The following is an 18729-nucleotide window of genomic DNA, read 5'->3' on the forward strand; positions in this document are numbered from 1 at the left end:
AATGCTGTTCTTTTTAACTTTTTATTCATCAAAGAATCCTGAAAAAAGAAAAAAGTATCGCAGTTTCCAAAAAAATATTTGGCAGCACAACTGTTGCCAACATTGATAATTCGAATAATAAATCAGCATATTAGAATGATTTCTGAAGGATCATGTGACACTTTAGACTGGAGTAATGGCTGATGGAATTTCAGCTTTGCATCATAGAAATAAATTATATTTTAAAGGATATTAAAATAGAAACCATTATTTTATATTGTAATAACATTTTTTAACAAGATTACTGTTTTTTTATTTTTTTGCATTTTTGATCAAATAAATGCAGCCTTGATGAGCATAAGAGACTTCTTTATAAAACATTACAAGTCTTACTGATCCCAAACTTCTGACCGGTAATATATATAAAATATATAATATGTATAGAAATATAACACTAACCAGCCAAAATTTATTAAGAAAGAAGCTATTTCTCAATTGGGTCCAATGTTGTTTTGAAACAGTTGAAATGTTCTTTAAAAAAATTTTTTTTGTTGTTCCACAGAAGAAATAAAGTTATCCAGGGGGTGATTAATTGATGACAGAATATAAATCTTTGGGTGAACTATCCCTCTAAAGAAATAGTTTATCCAAAATTAAAAATATACTCACCCTCAGGCCATCTAATATACAGTGCCGTGAAAAGGTTTTTGCCCCCTTCCTGTTTTTTTAATTTTTTGCATATTTGTCACACTTAAAAGATTCAGATCATCAAACCTTCCCAGGAGTGGCCGGCCTACCAAAATTACTCCAAGAGCGCAACGACGACTCATCCAGCTCAGGTTATCTTTGTGTAATATTAAAATTAGTTTGATGATCTGAATCGTTTAAGTGTGACAAATATGCAAACAATTAAAAAAACAGGATAATTTTATGCATTAATAATAACACTGCAACAAATTGTAGCTAAATCTCTTTGGTCTTGCATATTTGGACTGCTATACCTCTGCAGCTTCCTTCTCAAACTTTTCAATGGTCCTCTTGTCGATGCCGCCACATTTGTAAATGAGGTGGCCTGTGGTGGTGGACTTCCCTGAATCCACATGGCCAATGACCACGATGTTGATATGGAGCTTCTCCTTACCCATCACTGGGCTCTCATTGGGTTACAGTCAGCCTACCACACGAAAAAGGAGACTAAATAATTCATCATACAAATAAGTTATTTATAGTCTAATTGCGCTCAGATGTACAGCAACAACCATATAATAGCTCAATGTAGTTCATAATTTTCAGTTCTTCTTAATTCAGTTTGTTTACAACACGTCAAATCGATTTTGATGAAAGTAATACTTTTGTTATTAGTATGGCCATACACCAACTAGCAGTTTCATTGACATGATCAAAGTAAACATACATGTACTCACATGAGATACCTCATCACTACAGTAGATAATAAATCTCTGTATGGATGTAGTTCAAAATAATGATGGTTATGTGTCATTTGTCATTGAAAGGAATCTAGTGTAGAGAGTTTAGAAAAGCCATATTTTTTAGTACAGCAATGACCTCTAAAATAATTTACAAAATATAAATGACAAAATCCTGCATTTTAATAAATGTTTTAAATAATGCATAGGCTACTATTGGTCTAAATTAGTTTAATTCGGGCGATAAATCTGCTAATGTCACAGTATTCTTGAACGCTTATCTCTGTTTTTTCCCAGCGTTGTCTGGGTAACAATAAAGCAGCACGTGCCGTATGCGGCAAAACTTGACATACAGTCTAAATAAAAACATATTTTATTTCAGAAATATTCAAGTATTTTTTTTTTCTTATATGATGCATTTCAATAATAATCCACAATCATTCCGATATTTACCTCATACTGAACAAACATGACATGGTTATGTAATTATGTCATGCATGAACATTATGAACAGATGCCACATCATGAAAAGCGTGTGTGGCCTGATGCATGACTGAAATGACTGAATGCATGAAAGATGGCACTGGATAATAAAAGAACATATCTAAATGATGTTTCCACAACAGCCCATATCAGTTTCATCAGCGCCATGTTCTGTATTATGTCCTTACTGGGAATAAAACTCAAATACCCCACATCATGCATTCGCAATACCCAATAAACCATCCGACCGCTTAGCCCTACCAGCAAGTCCTTAAAAAGCGATAGTGTACACAGGACACGCAGAGAGGGTGTGTTTTTCAGGTGTCCAACCTTGGAGAGAGGCGCATGTAGTCCATGGCACCAGGAGCGAGAGTCGCGAAGCTACTCTGTTGTATCAGATACTGCTGCCTAGGTGCTGCTGATGTCGTCGTGTCGAAGGATGTTTCTAACCGTTCCACTAGAGGAAGCTGTCGAATAAGAAATGTGCATAACCATATCGCATGCATACCGTATCGTACCATATGTGACCCTGGACCACAAAACCAGTCGCTGGGGTATATTTGTAGCAATAACCAAAAATACATTGGATGGGTCAAAATTATCGATTTTTCTTTTATGCCAAAAACCATTAGGATATTAAGTAAAGTTCCATGAAGATATTTTGTAAATGTCCTACCGTAAATATATATAAAACATGTATTATCATTAGTAATATGCATTGCTAAGGACTTCATTTGGACAACTTTAAAGGCGATTTTCTCAACAACAAAAATATATATATTTTTTTTGTTTGTTTTTTTTTTTTGCACCCTCAGATTCCAGATTTTCAAATAGTTGTATCTCTGCCAAATATTGTCCTAACAAACCATACATCAACGGAAAGCTTATTTATTCAGCTTTCAGATGATGTATAAATCTCAATTTCAAAAAATGGACCCTTATGACTGGTTTTGTGGTCCAGGGTCACAGATGTGATACTATTTTATGCTGTGTTTCTTCAGTTTTTTATTACATGAAGGTCATATTAAAACGGTTGTAGAAACGTTTTACCAGGTCTCCATCATATATTTTTTCTTATATTTCAAATGCCTTTTAAAGTGACAGAAATGAAAATTCTGTTATCATTTACTCACCCTCAAGTTGTTCCAAACCTGCATGAGCTCCTTTCTTCTGTTGAGTATGAAAATGTTGGTAACCAAACAGTTGATTGTAGCCATTGACACAGGTTTGGAACAACTTCAGAGTGAGTAAATAAGGACAGAATTTTCATTTTTGGCTGAACTATCCATATAAGTATAGAATTTATTGTTTAATGTTGTCCCATCTGCAGACTTTCAATCTTAAAATATGAAAATCAATCATAAATATGAAATATTATAGACAATGAGAATAGACATCATAAAATATAATAATCATAAACTATTTCAATATTTATTGTATGAGAATGATCTATTTTCACAAATTGCAAAGGTTCCCATTTTTATGTAATTTCCACCACTTTTTGGCACTAATAAAAAATTCTAAATTTTAATTATTTAATGAGGAGATATAATCATGGTAAATATCACAATATTTGATATAATAGCTTAAATAACTTCATTTTAATGTTAAAACCCCATATCCACATACTGGCAGAATATTGAGACCCAATATATAATGATCCTGAATTCTGTTACTTGTATGAATGTTCATAATCTTTCTTTGAAGATGGCTGACATTGCTTTATGGCAAAATTAATGTTACATCTGTCCAAAATGTTTACTTTTAGTTTTATATTGAAATTTTTTTAAGAAGTTTTTTTTTTCTTTGTAAGAATTTCCTTATTATCTCCTAAAAACGTTACACTATGTGGAAATATTCTCTTTATCAAACCCTCTTGATCAATGCTTTATATATTGGAACATTTAAACTGACAACAGGACCATGTCTTTCCTTTAATCATTGAAATCACAAAATAAAGTTGAATCCTCTACTTCTAAGTTTAATTAGAAAAAAAAATCAGTCATGGAAGATTTGAACTCACAACCTAAAAACAAAACACATTCCTCTGAGCTGTAAAACAGTATTCATACTGTATAAGGGCCTGAGCCCATAGTGCCTACAGTTGCCCATGCCTGCAGCTATACAAGAATTATATGGCAATAAAGACAACCATAAGCCAAAGCCTGTGGTAACTATGTAAATAGGCACACTCATTGAGTGATGGCTGTTGGTGCGGTTATCATTATTACAGCCTGTTTAATCATCTTCCCAGTTGTTATTACATGAGGTGACTTGAACCAGTAAATAATATAATTCACAAATGGAATCCCACTGTACCTGCCAGTAACTTTCCAAGAGCCATGTATGTCAACCTGAGATGAAAAAACTGTTTCATCAAGCCTTCATCTGTGAACATGCCTCTGACTAGGGCCTTAAAATTGACAGGGGTCAAAAGCAAGCTCAGGTGAACTTTACAATATAAATGGAGATTTTCCAAGTCAAAGAGATTTTACAACACAATTAAGTCACTTTGGAAGCACATACAATATGTTACTATTCTAAAACTGTATCTCAGTTGTATGAATAAAATATACACATTTTCCCCATGTTTAACTCACACTAAAATCTCATTTAAGGTTTGGCTGAGCAACAAATAAAATAAATTCCTGGTCTCATTTCTGATATTTTGTCTTGGTTTTCCAAAACTTTATCAATATATCATTCTACAAGTATTTCATAAATAAAAGACTACATTTAGGTTTAAGTAGGAGTCTTTATTGTTTTCAGTGTTATGTGTGTGATTAATTATGAACAAAGTGTAGCAGGCCAAAACACATGGGAAACTTTAAGTTCAAAATTACGAGTTATAAATAGATCACCATCTGTGTCTGTGTAGTGCCATCACCCCTCAGATCACTGTATGCTAAAGTCCTATATATTCGATCCATGGAGCTGAGAGTATGGAAATGAGAGATTCCATGGTTAATTTTAAGTGATATCTCAATGTATTCATTAACAAACACCCCCATAGCATATCTATTGCAAATAATTTTCTCAATAAATATTTTGAGATTTCATTGTGTGGGCTGGTTTTCTATACAGAGATAAAGCCTAGTGTTCGACTGGGATGGTTTATAAAAGAATTCCTGCTGAAACTTCAGTCCAAGACCAGGGTTTATTTATATCCATAATGAGGTCAGAGAAACTCTTACAGCCATTGACATATGCTCGCAAGTACAATAAGCAACAATTCACTGTTGAAAAATGTAAAAGAACAAATTTATGTTTTAATGTGTGCTTAAGTGTCTGTCTATTTAAATCTTATTTCCATTTTCATTGTCTTCCTGAATTAATCTGAATCACTCTGGCTTTATACTTTATATGTGTATGACTTTTTTTTTCATCATCTGTCAATTGCTTCAAACAAGATTATTTTATCATCAACACACATGCAACGGTTAATCATTTCTATACAAATGCGTGAACTGTATTGCATTCCATTTCTAGCTAATTTTCTCGAATCTCTCTCTCATTCTCTCATCCTTGCTGCCTCTATGATTGGGTGATATTTTTATAAAAACTAGGTCCTGAGGCCACCTGGGGAAAACAGCATCAAATTCAGGCCATGTAACAAACCCGGGCCGAGGAAAAAGGACTTCGACAATGATGCGTCATATCACAACTTTCCACAAACAGAAACAAAACACAGGTCATGACATAGTGAAACAGGACTAGCAGCTGAGCAGCACAGGCTACAGACACCCGTCTCATTCATCAACTCTGGATTTACATGTAAAGCAATTTTCCCGATTGGAAAGGAATATCAAAGAAATGGTAAGTGTTCCTGGTTTTTATGCCTGCCAAAACTCTTTCTTCTGCCCTTTTTTTTCACATAACTGTAGTATAGTGGGGTTAGTGTACGACAATTTTCTCATTGATACTGATTATAAGTGGTTAGGAAAGCAAAAGAGATCTCTAAGAATAAACCTTGTGACACATCTATTTAAAAAACCGGTCAATTTCTCAGATCATCGGGTTGTTGCTGTTTCAGAGGGACATGGCATAACCGTGTAAGCTATTCAGACCTGCAGCACAATCTCAGAGAGCATTTAATTCCGATTTATATTGCTTAGCAATAAACACAAGTACACCCTTGCTGGAATGTTTTTTATTATACATCAGCCAATCAGTTTTAAATGGAACTGCATGCTTCAGCTATGCTGATTGTCACTCTGAACAGCTCAGGAGAGATAATCTACTTATGTAGCTACAAAATGCCATCTGTTAGAGGCTTCATATGGTCACACAGTCCACACCAAGACAAACAGGAGGAGGCAAAATGTCTACAGCAAAATGGTTTATCATGAATTTTTATGATATTGGCAGTTTACAGTGTCAGTAGTGAACAGTGTTTGTGCCTTGTTCTCTTCTTTCTCTTGCATTGTGTTCAGATTTGTTTTGTTAATGACATTTATCTGCATGCATGGCTGTTTTCAGTCTTCCACTCCTCCTTTGCTTTCAGCTGATTTTCTTTTCCTTTGTCCTATGCTCCACTCGACTCATCTCAGAAGCACTAAACTGGTGACCTACTTGTAATTGTCAGGGAGATTAAACTCCGATATGGCATCTATGTGGCCCAAAATGCTGGAAACATGTTTCATTGCATGGATGATCGGTTTTGAGATCCCAAATTTATTTATTTTTATTTATTTTTTTTAGTTAGTTAATATTTCAGATCCAAAAAAGAGAAAATATGTGTTTAGACTCTACCTTCAAATTATTAAAATGTTTAAAAAAAATTTCTTCACTCAAGAAAGCTTTGGGGATAATATCACAGTCAGCGTCTTTCATACATTCGAATCACATCATTTAGGAAAAGTATTTTTGTCTTTATTCAAATACGTAATGTCTATAATAGGTTACATTAGCCCCTAGCCCTTCTCTGGATTTAGCTGTTACTTTATGGACGACATTACTGACTTCCCACGGTTGTCCAAGTATTTTTTTTTCTCTGCCCCTCCGTGCGCGCGCTTGCCTTACTTGCGAGCACTGGAAAGAAGCAGCGGGTATGAAGCTGAAGGAGGAGAGCGCGTGTGGGGATAAGGTTTGTTGAGCTGGTTAACCTCAAGGAGAAAGACATGTCGACTTCGGAGAAAGGAATGACGACGAATAGTCTAACAAGTCTGTGATTGTTTGGTCATGGTTTCTCAGATCTTCCGTAAGTCGCAATGAATGAAGTTCAGGTAGGTTTAAACTCGTTTATCCGGTCGTGTTGTTTTCGAAAACGGAAAGATAAACTTCCGTACACAAACTTCAACTAGTCAGTCTTCATTAGGATTGAAGTCGGTTAAAGCAGTCAATGGGAAAATATCAGCTGTCAAAAAAAGAGGGATGTAAATATGGTCATACGATGTACTTGAACACCTGCTACCTGTAAAAAATGTAAATTTAAAAAGGAATTTTAGGACTGTAAAGATGCTACAATAAAGACTTGTCAATTGGTTAACGGTAAGGCAAATACCACTGCTTTAAAATATGCACTTATATAATGAGTACTTACTTTTAATGTGTTTAAAACGTAAACAGTATGGAAGTAAGCATAGTTTGTGTGGTTAACAGTGTTCTCTGTCATGTTATTAAAGAGCAACATTGCTGGAGAGGCCTTCCATTGTCCATCTGTGCTATCAGTACATTTTAAAATAACAAAATATTTTATTAGATTATTAAGAATGGTATATTATTCAGTTTCTGCCATTTTTACAGTTCAATTTAACAAATGTGTGTGTGTGTGTGTGTGTGTGTGCATTTACAGTGCAAAAGAGTGTTTGAGGGATAAATAGTTGCTGTGAATTACAGACTGTTGTGTTCATTTCTCTTTGCTGTAGGTAAGAGCGGTTGGCACTCCATCAGTCACTCGGCACCGTCTGTATCTACAATCTCAGCCAGTGTGAATGAGGACGTACCATGCACCTGGATATACGCTGCTTTTTTAGTCCTAGTTTTATCTATTTTACTTACTGAGACCTTCAAATCTGTTCTTTTAATCTGTGATCATGATTAAAAGTGAAAACAAAAGTGAACGGGCGCTGAGAAGTGCATCTCCTCACAGGAATGCCTATAAATCAGACTTCCATTCCATCAAATGCTCATTTGATGGGAGCGCATCAATCAGCTCGACTTCACCCTTCTCCAATGGAGGCAGTGACACCCAAGGCAGACCGACAGGCAACAAAGTGAGCAAAATAAAAAATATATTCTTGCAAATGGATGGAAAACAGAATCAAGACAGTCCCAATATCAGCAAACCCACGTCACCCAAATTTCCACTGGATTCCACCCTTTACAGGTCCAGCCTGAGTAGTGTTACCAGTCTAGATTCAGCCTCCTTTGAGGCACAGAAAACAGAGGATGTTTCCATTGACAAAGCAGCACTAGCTGAGAAGTTCTCAATGACCAGGAAGCTGTTTGAGAGCGGCCTTAAAGAGCAGTCTCCAACAGAGAGATCTGGCTCTCCTAAAGTTATCTGGCCTCAACTAGTGGAGAGACAAGACAGGAAAGTTTCAGTTGCTGGAGAGAGAAATGACAAAACTAAAGAGGTAGAGAAACAGGCAAAAGAAAGCGAGGACAAGGAAAAAGGAAAAAGTGAAAGTGAGACACCACTACATAAGCTGAATATGTTAATGAATGCCGGGCCAATATCCAGACGTCTGGAGAGTTTTATGTTGGACAGTGATAGTGAATCGCTGTCAGCTGCTCCTTCCACGGAATCCCATAGTCCCATTAGTCATTCCCAGTCACCCTCCGCTGCTAGCGACCATTCGGATCCCCCTTCATCACCAGACAGCTGTAGTTCCCCTACCTCTTATTCACTATGGGCTGATTCTCCTGCTGAAATGTGTTTGCCCAAGTTAAATGGTTCAGATTCACACAGTACCCCTTTGAATGGAGTCTGTACAGAGAAGACATTACATAATACTAGTTCCACAGTTGAAGAACATATTAAGTCCTCAGAAGATACAGTCTCATCAGAAGCCACTCTTCTGTATACAAGCGAAAAGTTCCACCACTTGTCTGCAGGGAGTACCACTAGTCATGCATCTTTAGCTGAGGATCCTACATTTCAAGAGCAGCAAGGTGAAGGCAAGAACACTGAGAAGGTTCCTGGTTTGTCCACGGTCAGAGCTGAGCTGGTGGTGGTGAAGACCGAATCATCTGAAAGCGAGGGCAATGAGGAGGAACATGTTGAGGATGATGTTTTTGAAGAGGCTGGAAGGGCGAACCAATCCCCAAATCACAATTCTGAGAGGGTGTTAACCAACAGCGAGGAGCTCCAATTAACATTCCTTGGGAAGGAATCAAAACAGAGTATTAGGGAACATGAGGAGGGATGGACGGCGTGTGAGGAATCTGTACAGACTGGAAGAGAGGAAGACCATAGAAGGGAGGGAAAGTTTCTTGAGGAGAACATAATGGAGAAGGAAGACGAGGAGGAGGAGATAAAAGACAATGAGGAAGTAGAACTAAAGACAGACCGAACTGAAGAGGAGGCAGTACTGGGGACTGTTAGTGAGCAGAAAGCTACCAATGTTGAAGATAAGGAACAGCAGGATGAACAGAGAGAAGGAGAGGATGAGGAAGAGGATGAGGGAGTAGAGGAAGCTGTTGAAGCTTTAGAGGAGGATGATGAGGAACGAGAGATGGAAGATGTCTTAACAGGAAAAGAGAGGCAACAGCAAGATGATCAGGGATCGATGGGGAAGAGATCTTTAATTTGTGGAATTGAGAATGCTGCCTTTGTAGATGACAAGGACAACAGGACCGATTTGGAATGTGAAGTGAAGGAGGAATTCCAGGAATCTGAGGAACTTCCAGGACTCTCTGTTGAGGAAGATCCTACTCCAAAGAGAAAGATCAAGTTCTCTACAGCACCAATCAAGGTATGTCTCACCCAATCTTACTTTATATTTAGAAGAAACTGTATTCATATTTAGTACTTTAACTTATTTTTTTATTCAGCCTTAGCATGTATTTGTTGGTCCCTCTGAAATGGTTTAGAAGGTTTCCGTTAGAGCCTGAAGGAATTAGCCTGCCGGCAGTGACCCAAATCTGTGTTTGCACCTCTAGCAGATGCCCGTGTCTCAATTCGGTCAGCACCTTAGCTCATACTTTCATGATGCATGTTTATGGTGGTACTATTGCAGCTATTATTCACGTTTATGACAAGATCCTACTTGCTTTAAGGTATTTGGCACCTGTGTCCTGTATTTGTTTTGCCCCAAAACACAAACAAACTTTACTTTTAGGGAGAGATAAATGTTATAGCCGACTTGTTTCACTACTTTATTTATTCTTATGAATTGTGACTTCGTCAGGGTTCCAGGTACAGTGTAAAATACCTTCTACCCAGAACATTTAAGATAACAGCTCTCAACAAAGGTGCTGTCTGAGCTTGCATCACTTCAGGCATGTAATATTCTGTCTCATGTTCTGACAGGTTTTTTTTTTTTCACAGAGAAATGTTTGAATTAGGCTAGTTACATATCTTAGGGCTTTACCTCTGGTCTCAGCTGAGCCTCGTAATTTGAAACTTAATGTAACAGATAAACAAGATGTTCTGAAATAGAAAATTTATGATAAAGGGATCATAACGTGTTTCCTCAGTAAATCTGTATATAGAAACTGACTGTTGGGTCAATTTAATCTGTTAGCATACAACTGATTGTAATATTGAGTGCAGACTCACAGACCACCCACAGCCCATTGACACCATCAGATGCACACTGCACTCAAGCACTACACATAAATTGACAATCTGATTGGCTGGTTTCTAAACCATTTACCAAGGTATTGCATGATACAATAAACGCTTTTAAGAACTAGCCTAATCACTGGATTTGCCAAAGTTTATCAGTGGTATAAAATCTCTGCCACATCAGTATTTTTGTCTTGTTTTCCAGTACAAATCATTCGTAAATCAAGAGGTGTTTTATTTGAAAACCAAAATAATGTAAGATAAGTCTTTTTTTTTTTTTTTAACTCTATGAAAGTTAAGTGAGTTTATGCTTAAAATGAGGAAAAATAGCAGCCAATGGGGTAAGAAATAAATAAATCAAAAGCCATATCACCCTATAGCCGAAGACTGGTTGCTCACTAAAGCTAAGCAGGGATGACTTGAGCTTGGTCAGTACCTGGATGGGAGACCACATGGGAAAACTTAGTTGCTGCTGGAAGAGGTGTTAGTGAGGCCAGTAGGGAGTGCTTGCCCTCTGGTCTGTGTGTGGGTCCTAGTGATGGGGACACTACACTGTAAGTAGGTGTGGTCATTAAAAATCTCATGGCACTTCTTGTAAAGAGTATGATTGTAACTCTGGTGTCCTTGCCATATTGACTCGTTGGCCCTTATCAGTCTTGGTGGTTGAATTGGCTCCATCACTCTACTTCTCTCCACCTATAGCTGTTATGTGGTGACCATATTGGCTGCCGTCGCACCATCCAGGTGGATCCTGCACACTGGTGGTGGTTGAGGAAATACCCCCAGATCCCATTGTAAAGTGCTTTGAGTATACATTAGTATCTAAATGCACTATATAAATGCTTCATTCATTCATTCATTAATTCATGCAACAGGTTTTCTTACCCCAATTTTTTTTAGATGCTTGATAGCAGGTAAATCAGATATCAACAATAGTATTTGTATATGACTGAATTAAATGTTAATTTTTATTATTACTTTTGGACATACATTTTTGTGTACATTTTGAACACAAAGTCTATATATATATATATATATATATATATGTATGTGTGTGTTTTTGTTAACTATTTAAAATAAATCTGCCCCAGGCAGTACATAAATACAAAACAAACTATAATTGGTCATATTACATGTCTTTGGCTACAGGAGACTAATGCTAGTCAGTACAGATTTTCAAATTTTAGTCATATAACAGATCAAAGGAAACCACAAAACTCTTTGATCTTCATCTGTCTGAGATCAGGCACTGGGTTGCATCAAACAGAAAGTGCTTTGTGCTGTCATTCATGTGTCTGACTTTGGGACCTCTTGAACGTGGAGTGTTATAAAAGGATCATGTTAAGGGAAGGAAAGGTCTTCTGTGTATGTCTGTGTGATTGGATATAAATGTAAATCATCTCATCATCGGATCTGTACCAATTCAATGCTGTGGAACTCATCTCATCATCGGTCTGTACCAATTCAGTGCTGTGGAAGCTCATGCCTTTGCATATTAATCAGAGTATAAATCTAATATACTAAACAATTGATCAAAGGAAATAAAGAAAGACATATTAAGTGTGTTACAGTAGGTGGCAAAAGCCAAAACCAGTCACTAGAGGCTGTATGTGTGTAAGGGTGTTTCATTCCCTGTGGACCTTGCAGTTGTTCTCTCAGCACTCTTAAAAGATCTCCTAAGTTTGGAAACCAGGTCATGTATTTCTTCCGAGCCTGGTAGACTGAAGACACCATGGATTTATAGTCTGGGTCGGAACACATAGCAAATCAGTAACATTTCAGATTACCATAGCTCAATGTTCAATGCGTCACCCTCCCCAACATCCCTTCCTTCTTGGTGTGTCCTCGAGCGTGTAGAGTAGGTCAGTGTCAGTTTGTTTGCTGTGTATTTATAGAAGTGGGATGAGTGGATGGTAACTAACATTTGTCTTACACTATGATGCATTTTCTCTCTAATCAGGAAACTTGGGTCTCCCTTTGTAAGCATAATGGTTAGCATTCCTACATTTTTTGTTTCTACATTTTTGTTTCCTCACCTCAGGATGCGCCTGTTTCTGTATTTGTGGAGCTCTTGTGTTTACTCATCCTGTTTCCCATATATAGGATCAACAGGAAGTGAGTTGTATGTCTCATATAGGTTGTGAATGAGGATTTCCTTTCAACAGATGTTTGTTTTGGACATCTTTTGAATTTGATGAGACAATGGGCTTTGAATATTATCTCATAACTTTGTTTTTTCTCTTCTAGACAAAATATGAAGAGTTCAGATGCAAAAGCCTCTAAGTGCCATCTGAAATTTTCTTCTAAAATTTGCATTTTTATCAGGCTCCAATGTTTAGGTTCAGTAATTTTACTTTAATGGCAATGTATATGTCCTTTTCTATGGCATTAAAGTGAAATAAACAAACATAAATATAAAAGCCTGATAAAAATGCTCATTTTAGATGAAAATTTCAGACGGCACTTAGAGGTTTTATCATCTGAACTCTTCATATGTTGTCTTCAAAATCCAAAAATGAAAATTCTGCCATTTACTTACCTTCATGTCCTTCCAAACCTGCATTAATTACTTTCTTCTGTGGAACACAAAAGAACATATTTTAAGAACTGTTTTTTTTTTCTTTTTGTCCATACAGTGGAAGTTAATGGTCACCAAAACTGTTGGTTTCCATTAATTTCATTAAAAAATGTAGGATTTTAAATCCCATTAAATTACTAAAGGCCAGGATTTCTCAATTATTTGTTGCTGACTTCTTTTTATTGCACACCAACTTGTTAACAGCCCTTTTAAATGCTGCCAAAGGATATGTTTCTTTATTGAAACAGTTTAGTATTTCATTATCTTAATATTTATTGATCATGGTGCTTTTATGTTATTCCAACTGCGGGATTCAAGTTTGACGCTGGACCTAAATGCTGTGACATTTGTTGTTTTTTCCTTATTGTAAGTCATAGTTCACTGACAGACTCTCTCTCAGTCCCAGGAAGAAATAGTCCTGTGTTCTTGCTAAAATGCCACAGCTTAAAGCAGTGAGAGAGGGAGGGGGGGGGAGATAGAAAGAGACACTGTGCTTGAGCATGTTTGGGAAGAAAAGGACATTGTTCAGAGGTGCACACTTACTCCATGACAACTAGAGTCGCTAGACAGAAGAAAGCGGAGAGAGAATAAATGAAGGGAAGGAAAAATGGGATCGTAGTAGAGAAGGAAAGATGAAGGGGAAGTATGGATGGAGGAAGCAAAAGTAAAATGGTAAATGAAAAGACAAATGGATAGGAAATACTGTTACTTTGCCATGTCTAATTGATTTGGAGGCATTGTTTTCCTTCTGTTTAATTCTACTGTTGTCCTCATGTCCAAGTCTGGTGCCAGTATTAGGAATGCATACCATTGACTGACCTGCTTTTTAACTGCCTATGCCAGCCTAAACCAGCCACTGACCAAATGCTGTGGACATGTAATTTAGCTAGTGGCTTCTAAAGGGAGCGATCACTGTTACCTTTTTATGATGGAATTTTGCAGGCGAAATGCAGTCATCTCAATAGGTATCTGCATCAGAAAACAATTAACATCACAAATTTTTCATTGGATTCAGGTTTGTTGAACTTTGAACATACAAATTAACCATTTTGACCAACCAATATAAAACTGCTTAGTTTGAAAGTGACCTCTAAGTGCTTCATAATGCATATTGACAATGGACTTTCTTTGCCTGTGAAATTTCACAAAAGTAGGCTACATGACCACTTTTTAATACTGCAAAATGATTTTTTTGTGCATTATTTGTAGCATGTGTGGAATTAAGAATTGTATTGGTCACTCTTTTTTTCTTGTGTTTACAAAGATTGGGAACTGGAGCTTTCAAGATTGAAAAAGGGATGCAAAAGCTTCATGAAAATATCATAAAAGTAGTCCATATGACTGTTGTGCTGTATTCCAAGTGTTCTTTCTTAAATAAAAAACCCAAAATTGAATTCATTATTTCCTGAAAATCCTGACATCTTTCATTTCTCTTCTTGACATGTGGTTGAGAGAAATAGCTGTGTCTGATATGTCAACTAATCACTCTTGACTCCGATCTTTTCAATGAATCGGCTGGTTCACAAAACTGGTCTGAATGATTTGTGCACAGATTAGTCAGACCCATTTCTCGAGTTCAGCTTAATGAATGAATAATCCATTCTCAGACTCAGCTGTCAACAGCTCACTGAAAGAAAAAAAAATCAGTGAGTAATAACTTAAATTTCAGTCTGTTCTTCACACAAAGCAATTGTCTCTCTTCAGAAGACTTGGAATACAGTGCGGAAGTCTAGGCAACTTGTGTGTTTTGAAGCTTGAATGCCTGAGTCATTATTCATCAGGATGGGCCAAATTACGAGTCGGTATTAACATGTAAATGTGGGCAGTCATAGACAGGAAGATTTGAAGGAATCTGAATGACTCATTTTTTCATAAATGATCTGTGTGGGCTTTGTCTTATCAGAACATTATTTTACATCAACATTAATTGTGAGATCAATAAATCTTAGATTCAGCTATACAGGGTGATGGCCTTTGTGTGGGTGTGCACAGGTGTGTTATTTAATGTAGGCTATTTCCTGTCCTGCAGGTGTACTTTACCTTCTCTAATGAAGATTATGATCGAAGGAATGATGATGTGGACCCTGTGTCTGCATCTGCTGAGTACGAGCTGGAAAAGAGGGTGGAAATGATGGATGCTTTACCTATAGACATTCAGAAAGGTTTCTTTTAATGTTTTATCACAAAATGTGTTTCCCCTGGCTTGAAATTCAATTAACTGTAGAAGTACTGTATTTGAGCTGCCTGTTTTGATGTGTAGGAAATGATGGCCTGGGAATCAGTATAATTGGTATGGGAGTTGGGGCAGATCAAGGACTGGAGAAGCTGGGAATATTTGTGAAGACCATCACCGAGGGAGGTGCAGCTCACCGGGATGGACGGTAAAAACTTGTCTTTGACTTAGACTTATGAAATCAATAAAACCTTCTCTGTGTGATAGCAAACAATGTGAGTAACAGATGCTGATGATTCTGTATAAAACAAGCATTGGTGGTTTGTCTTAACAGAATTCGGGTAAATGATCAGATTGTGGAAGTAGATGGAATCAGTCTGGTTGGCGTCACTCAACTCTTTGCTGCTACCACATTGAAGAACACCAAAGGTCTGGTCAAGTGAGTATCGACACAACAAGCTAAACATTAAGTGACCTGTGTGAAGTTGTAGCTAAAGTTTACTAAGGTTGTGGCTTCAGGCCCCACCAGGAACAAGTTGTGAGCTCGCTCCATTATGCCCTTGATCGAGGCAACTCACTCCATTTTGCTCTAGAGGGATTTTCACTGTATTATGATTACTGTAAGTTATGAACAATGAACATGCATCACCTATTAAGGAGGAAATGTCTGGTAATGATTCACCAGGGCAAATCTAATCTCATAGTCAGTATAATACCAGCAACGGTCATAGTCCTAGAACTGTGTGAAGGAATTTTATGTCCTCCAATGCAGGTTTCTCATTGGTCGGGAGAAACCAGGAGTGGAGAGCGAAGTGGCCCATCTGATCAGCGAGACTCTACAACACGAGGCAAGCCCTGAAAACCAGGAGCCAAACGATGAAGACCACCACAAACCCCAGAACCATCTGCTACAGGATGAAAAAACGATTTCTCGAATCCATGACCAACAGGAAATTGAACCACTGGCTGAAAAGAGTGTTGTGCAACAGGTATGTGAACATATAAAGATAAGCTTGATGTCATGAATAAATGAGTCGCTAATCATTGTTGGGCCCATAATATGACTGATACAGAAAAAGACCGAAAAGAAGCAGGGGGCGGAGGATGCATCAAATGACTTGGCACAAGAAGTGTTTTCACAACTGAGCAGCCAAGGCATTGATCTACCTGAAGATATCGATCCTGCTGAGCTAGAACAAAAATTCAAAGAGGTATAATGTGAATTTACATATTCTGTACTCTATTCATCATTGTGAAATGCTTCTTTCTCACTGGAATTGTCTCTTATAGCTGCAGATAAAACACAGTGTCACAGTAACAGAACTCAATCAGTTGAGAGAAAAGGTTGGATGCTTATAAAAATGCTAATTTCTTGTTTAGTAACTTGTGTGCCTGCAGAGTTATTTAACTCTTTGTGTTTGCGATTTCAAAGCTGCAAGTGAGCGAAGCCGAACGTAAGTCTTGGGAGACTCGAGGTGCAGCTCTTGAAAGGAGTGTGGAAGAGAGCAGGGAGCGCATTGAAAAGTTGGAAAAATGCTGGCTTGATGCTCAGGCCCTCTGTAAAACCATCAACCAGCGTTTGAGTGAAGCCCAGAGTCAAAATTATTCCCTGCAGCTCAAATACAATAAGACCATCACGCTTCTACAGGAGCATCAACAGAGGTGTGTTTGAGCATGTTATGTGTTGTCATAGCAGACTCTTTCTGGGAAGTTTGGTCAGGTGTTCTTGGAAATGTACTGATTTGTGAAAGCCTGTATCAAGGTGAATCATTAGAAATCCTAATGCTCCAAAGAGAAATACATGAGACAAGAAAAATGAAGAGAAATTAATTATCATATTTTGTTAACGGTGCAGCTGTTCTTGACTTTTAGAGAAGCTGAAGGTGCAAGGAAAGAGGCGGAGCTGAAGAGAAAACTGGAGCAAAAGGAGAGAGAGTACAAGAGCACTGTGAGGCAGTTGCAGCATAAGGTAAAACTACATCCTGTTCATGGTAATTTCTCATTTTGAACAAAATGAGATTACAAATATGAATATCTTTCTGATCTTGTGAGTGTTTCGTGATGTGGCTTCACTGAATGTATGAATGTGCTACACTTGCATAAGGTTCTGTAAGTGATATTAGCTGTTCTGTAACTTCCAGAGTGTTCGGCACAAAAATTTGGTCAGATTTTCGCATGCGATTTGTCTGTTCAGACCAATGCATGAAAAACCAACAGATGAGCTGAATGAAAATGCAAATTCACTGTCTGACATTAGGTGGCACTTTTAGAATAGCAGAAATACCCCGCTTACTACAGTACTCAAAAATCTATGCAACTTTCCGTTTCAGACGCCCACTTGTCACAGAGAGGAAATTAAGTCAAAAAGTATTTACATGTTTTGAAACATCATTTTGTATTCAGTATATTTGTAATCACTCTGCTGTTTAGCCAACAACACCAAATATAAGAGTACAGAGGCAAGAGAGCTGATTCTGGATTCTTCCTCCGCTATTTACTGGGTCTATCTCAACATCCACACTTGCGATTCTAAGCTGGATTTAGTGCGCGTCAAGGGCACTGAGCTTTGGCATTTCTCAGACCTGGGACAGTCTTGCACACTTATTTCCTGTTGCATACACATGGACAAGACAGCAAATGCGGGTACTGGGACAAGCACACTTTCGACAAAATACAGCATCATCTCTGGTCTTATGAACAAAAGAGTTAATCTTATTGGTTGGCCAGCTTTATTTACAGATTTTAAAACACCTCATTAGCAGATTTGTCACACTGAATTTTCACACTGAACATTTGTCTTGGTCATTCATTCATTGTGGCTTTTAGTCACTGATGGTTAGGATTGGTGTTGCACATAATTATTAAACTATTAAACAGATATTATTAATTGAACATATATTAGTTATCCATGCAAAATCATAGCAGAAAAATATAGAGCATTTTCTACCTTATGCTTATCCTTCTATGGCGCTAACAATGCCAAGGTTATGGGTTGTTCAAATCCCAGGGAAAGCAAGTAAGACCTGTAATCTGAAAAAAAATAAAAATGTGTACCTTGAATGCAGTGTAAGTTGCTTTGGATAAAAGCGTCTGCTAAATGCATAACATTTAGTCATCATAGAAACAAAGATAACGTCTCTAGGTTACGTATGTAACCATGGTTCCCCGAGGGAACGAGACGCTGCATCGAGATTCGCTTTGGGAACGCCCCTGCGTGACCGCGTTCTGAAGCACGTGTAAAATCAGTCCAATGGAGCAGCGAGACGTCACGAGTGGGGTGACGTGATCGCCAGGAAGTATAAAAGCGCATCCGGCAGAGCGCAAACCAGCTTCGATGAAGTAGCGCCTGCAGGGA

At 37.6% G+C, this 18729-nt stretch overlaps 1 protein-coding gene and 1 pseudogene across 3 annotated transcripts in view; one reads left to right on the forward strand and one right to left on the reverse strand.

Moving 5' to 3' along the window:
- Positions 1-2344, reverse strand: part of LOC107738469 (elongation factor 1-alpha, somatic form-like) — an 8095-nt pseudogene extending 5751 nt beyond the window's left edge.
- A 4584-nt stretch (positions 2345-6928) lies between these two features.
- Positions 6929-18729, forward strand: part of LOC107738468 (neurabin-1-like) — a 32324-nt gene continuing 20523 nt past the window's right edge. For 2 of the 3 annotated variants that reach the window (XM_016550230.1, XM_016550232.1), the window contains exons 1-10: positions 6994-7114; positions 7757-9808; positions 15231-15363; positions 15462-15582; positions 15709-15813; positions 16147-16363; positions 16448-16585; positions 16665-16718; positions 16807-17036; positions 17247-17343. In XM_016550230.1, the coding sequence (XP_016405716.1) occupies positions 7925-9808; positions 15231-15363; positions 15462-15582; positions 15709-15813; positions 16147-16363; positions 16448-16585; positions 16665-16718; positions 16807-17036; positions 17247-17343 (2979 nt within the window). In that variant the 5' untranslated portion in view covers positions 6994-7114; positions 7757-7924. The other variant, XM_016550231.1, reaches the window with a different exon arrangement.

This window comes from Sinocyclocheilus rhinocerous, unplaced genomic scaffold (assembly GCF_001515625.1).
Source record: "Sinocyclocheilus rhinocerous isolate Xijiao unplaced genomic scaffold, SAMN03320098_v1.1 scaffold1907, whole genome shotgun sequence".
In the NCBI taxonomy this organism is placed as follows: domain Eukaryota; kingdom Metazoa; phylum Chordata; class Actinopteri; order Cypriniformes; family Cyprinidae; genus Sinocyclocheilus; species Sinocyclocheilus rhinocerous.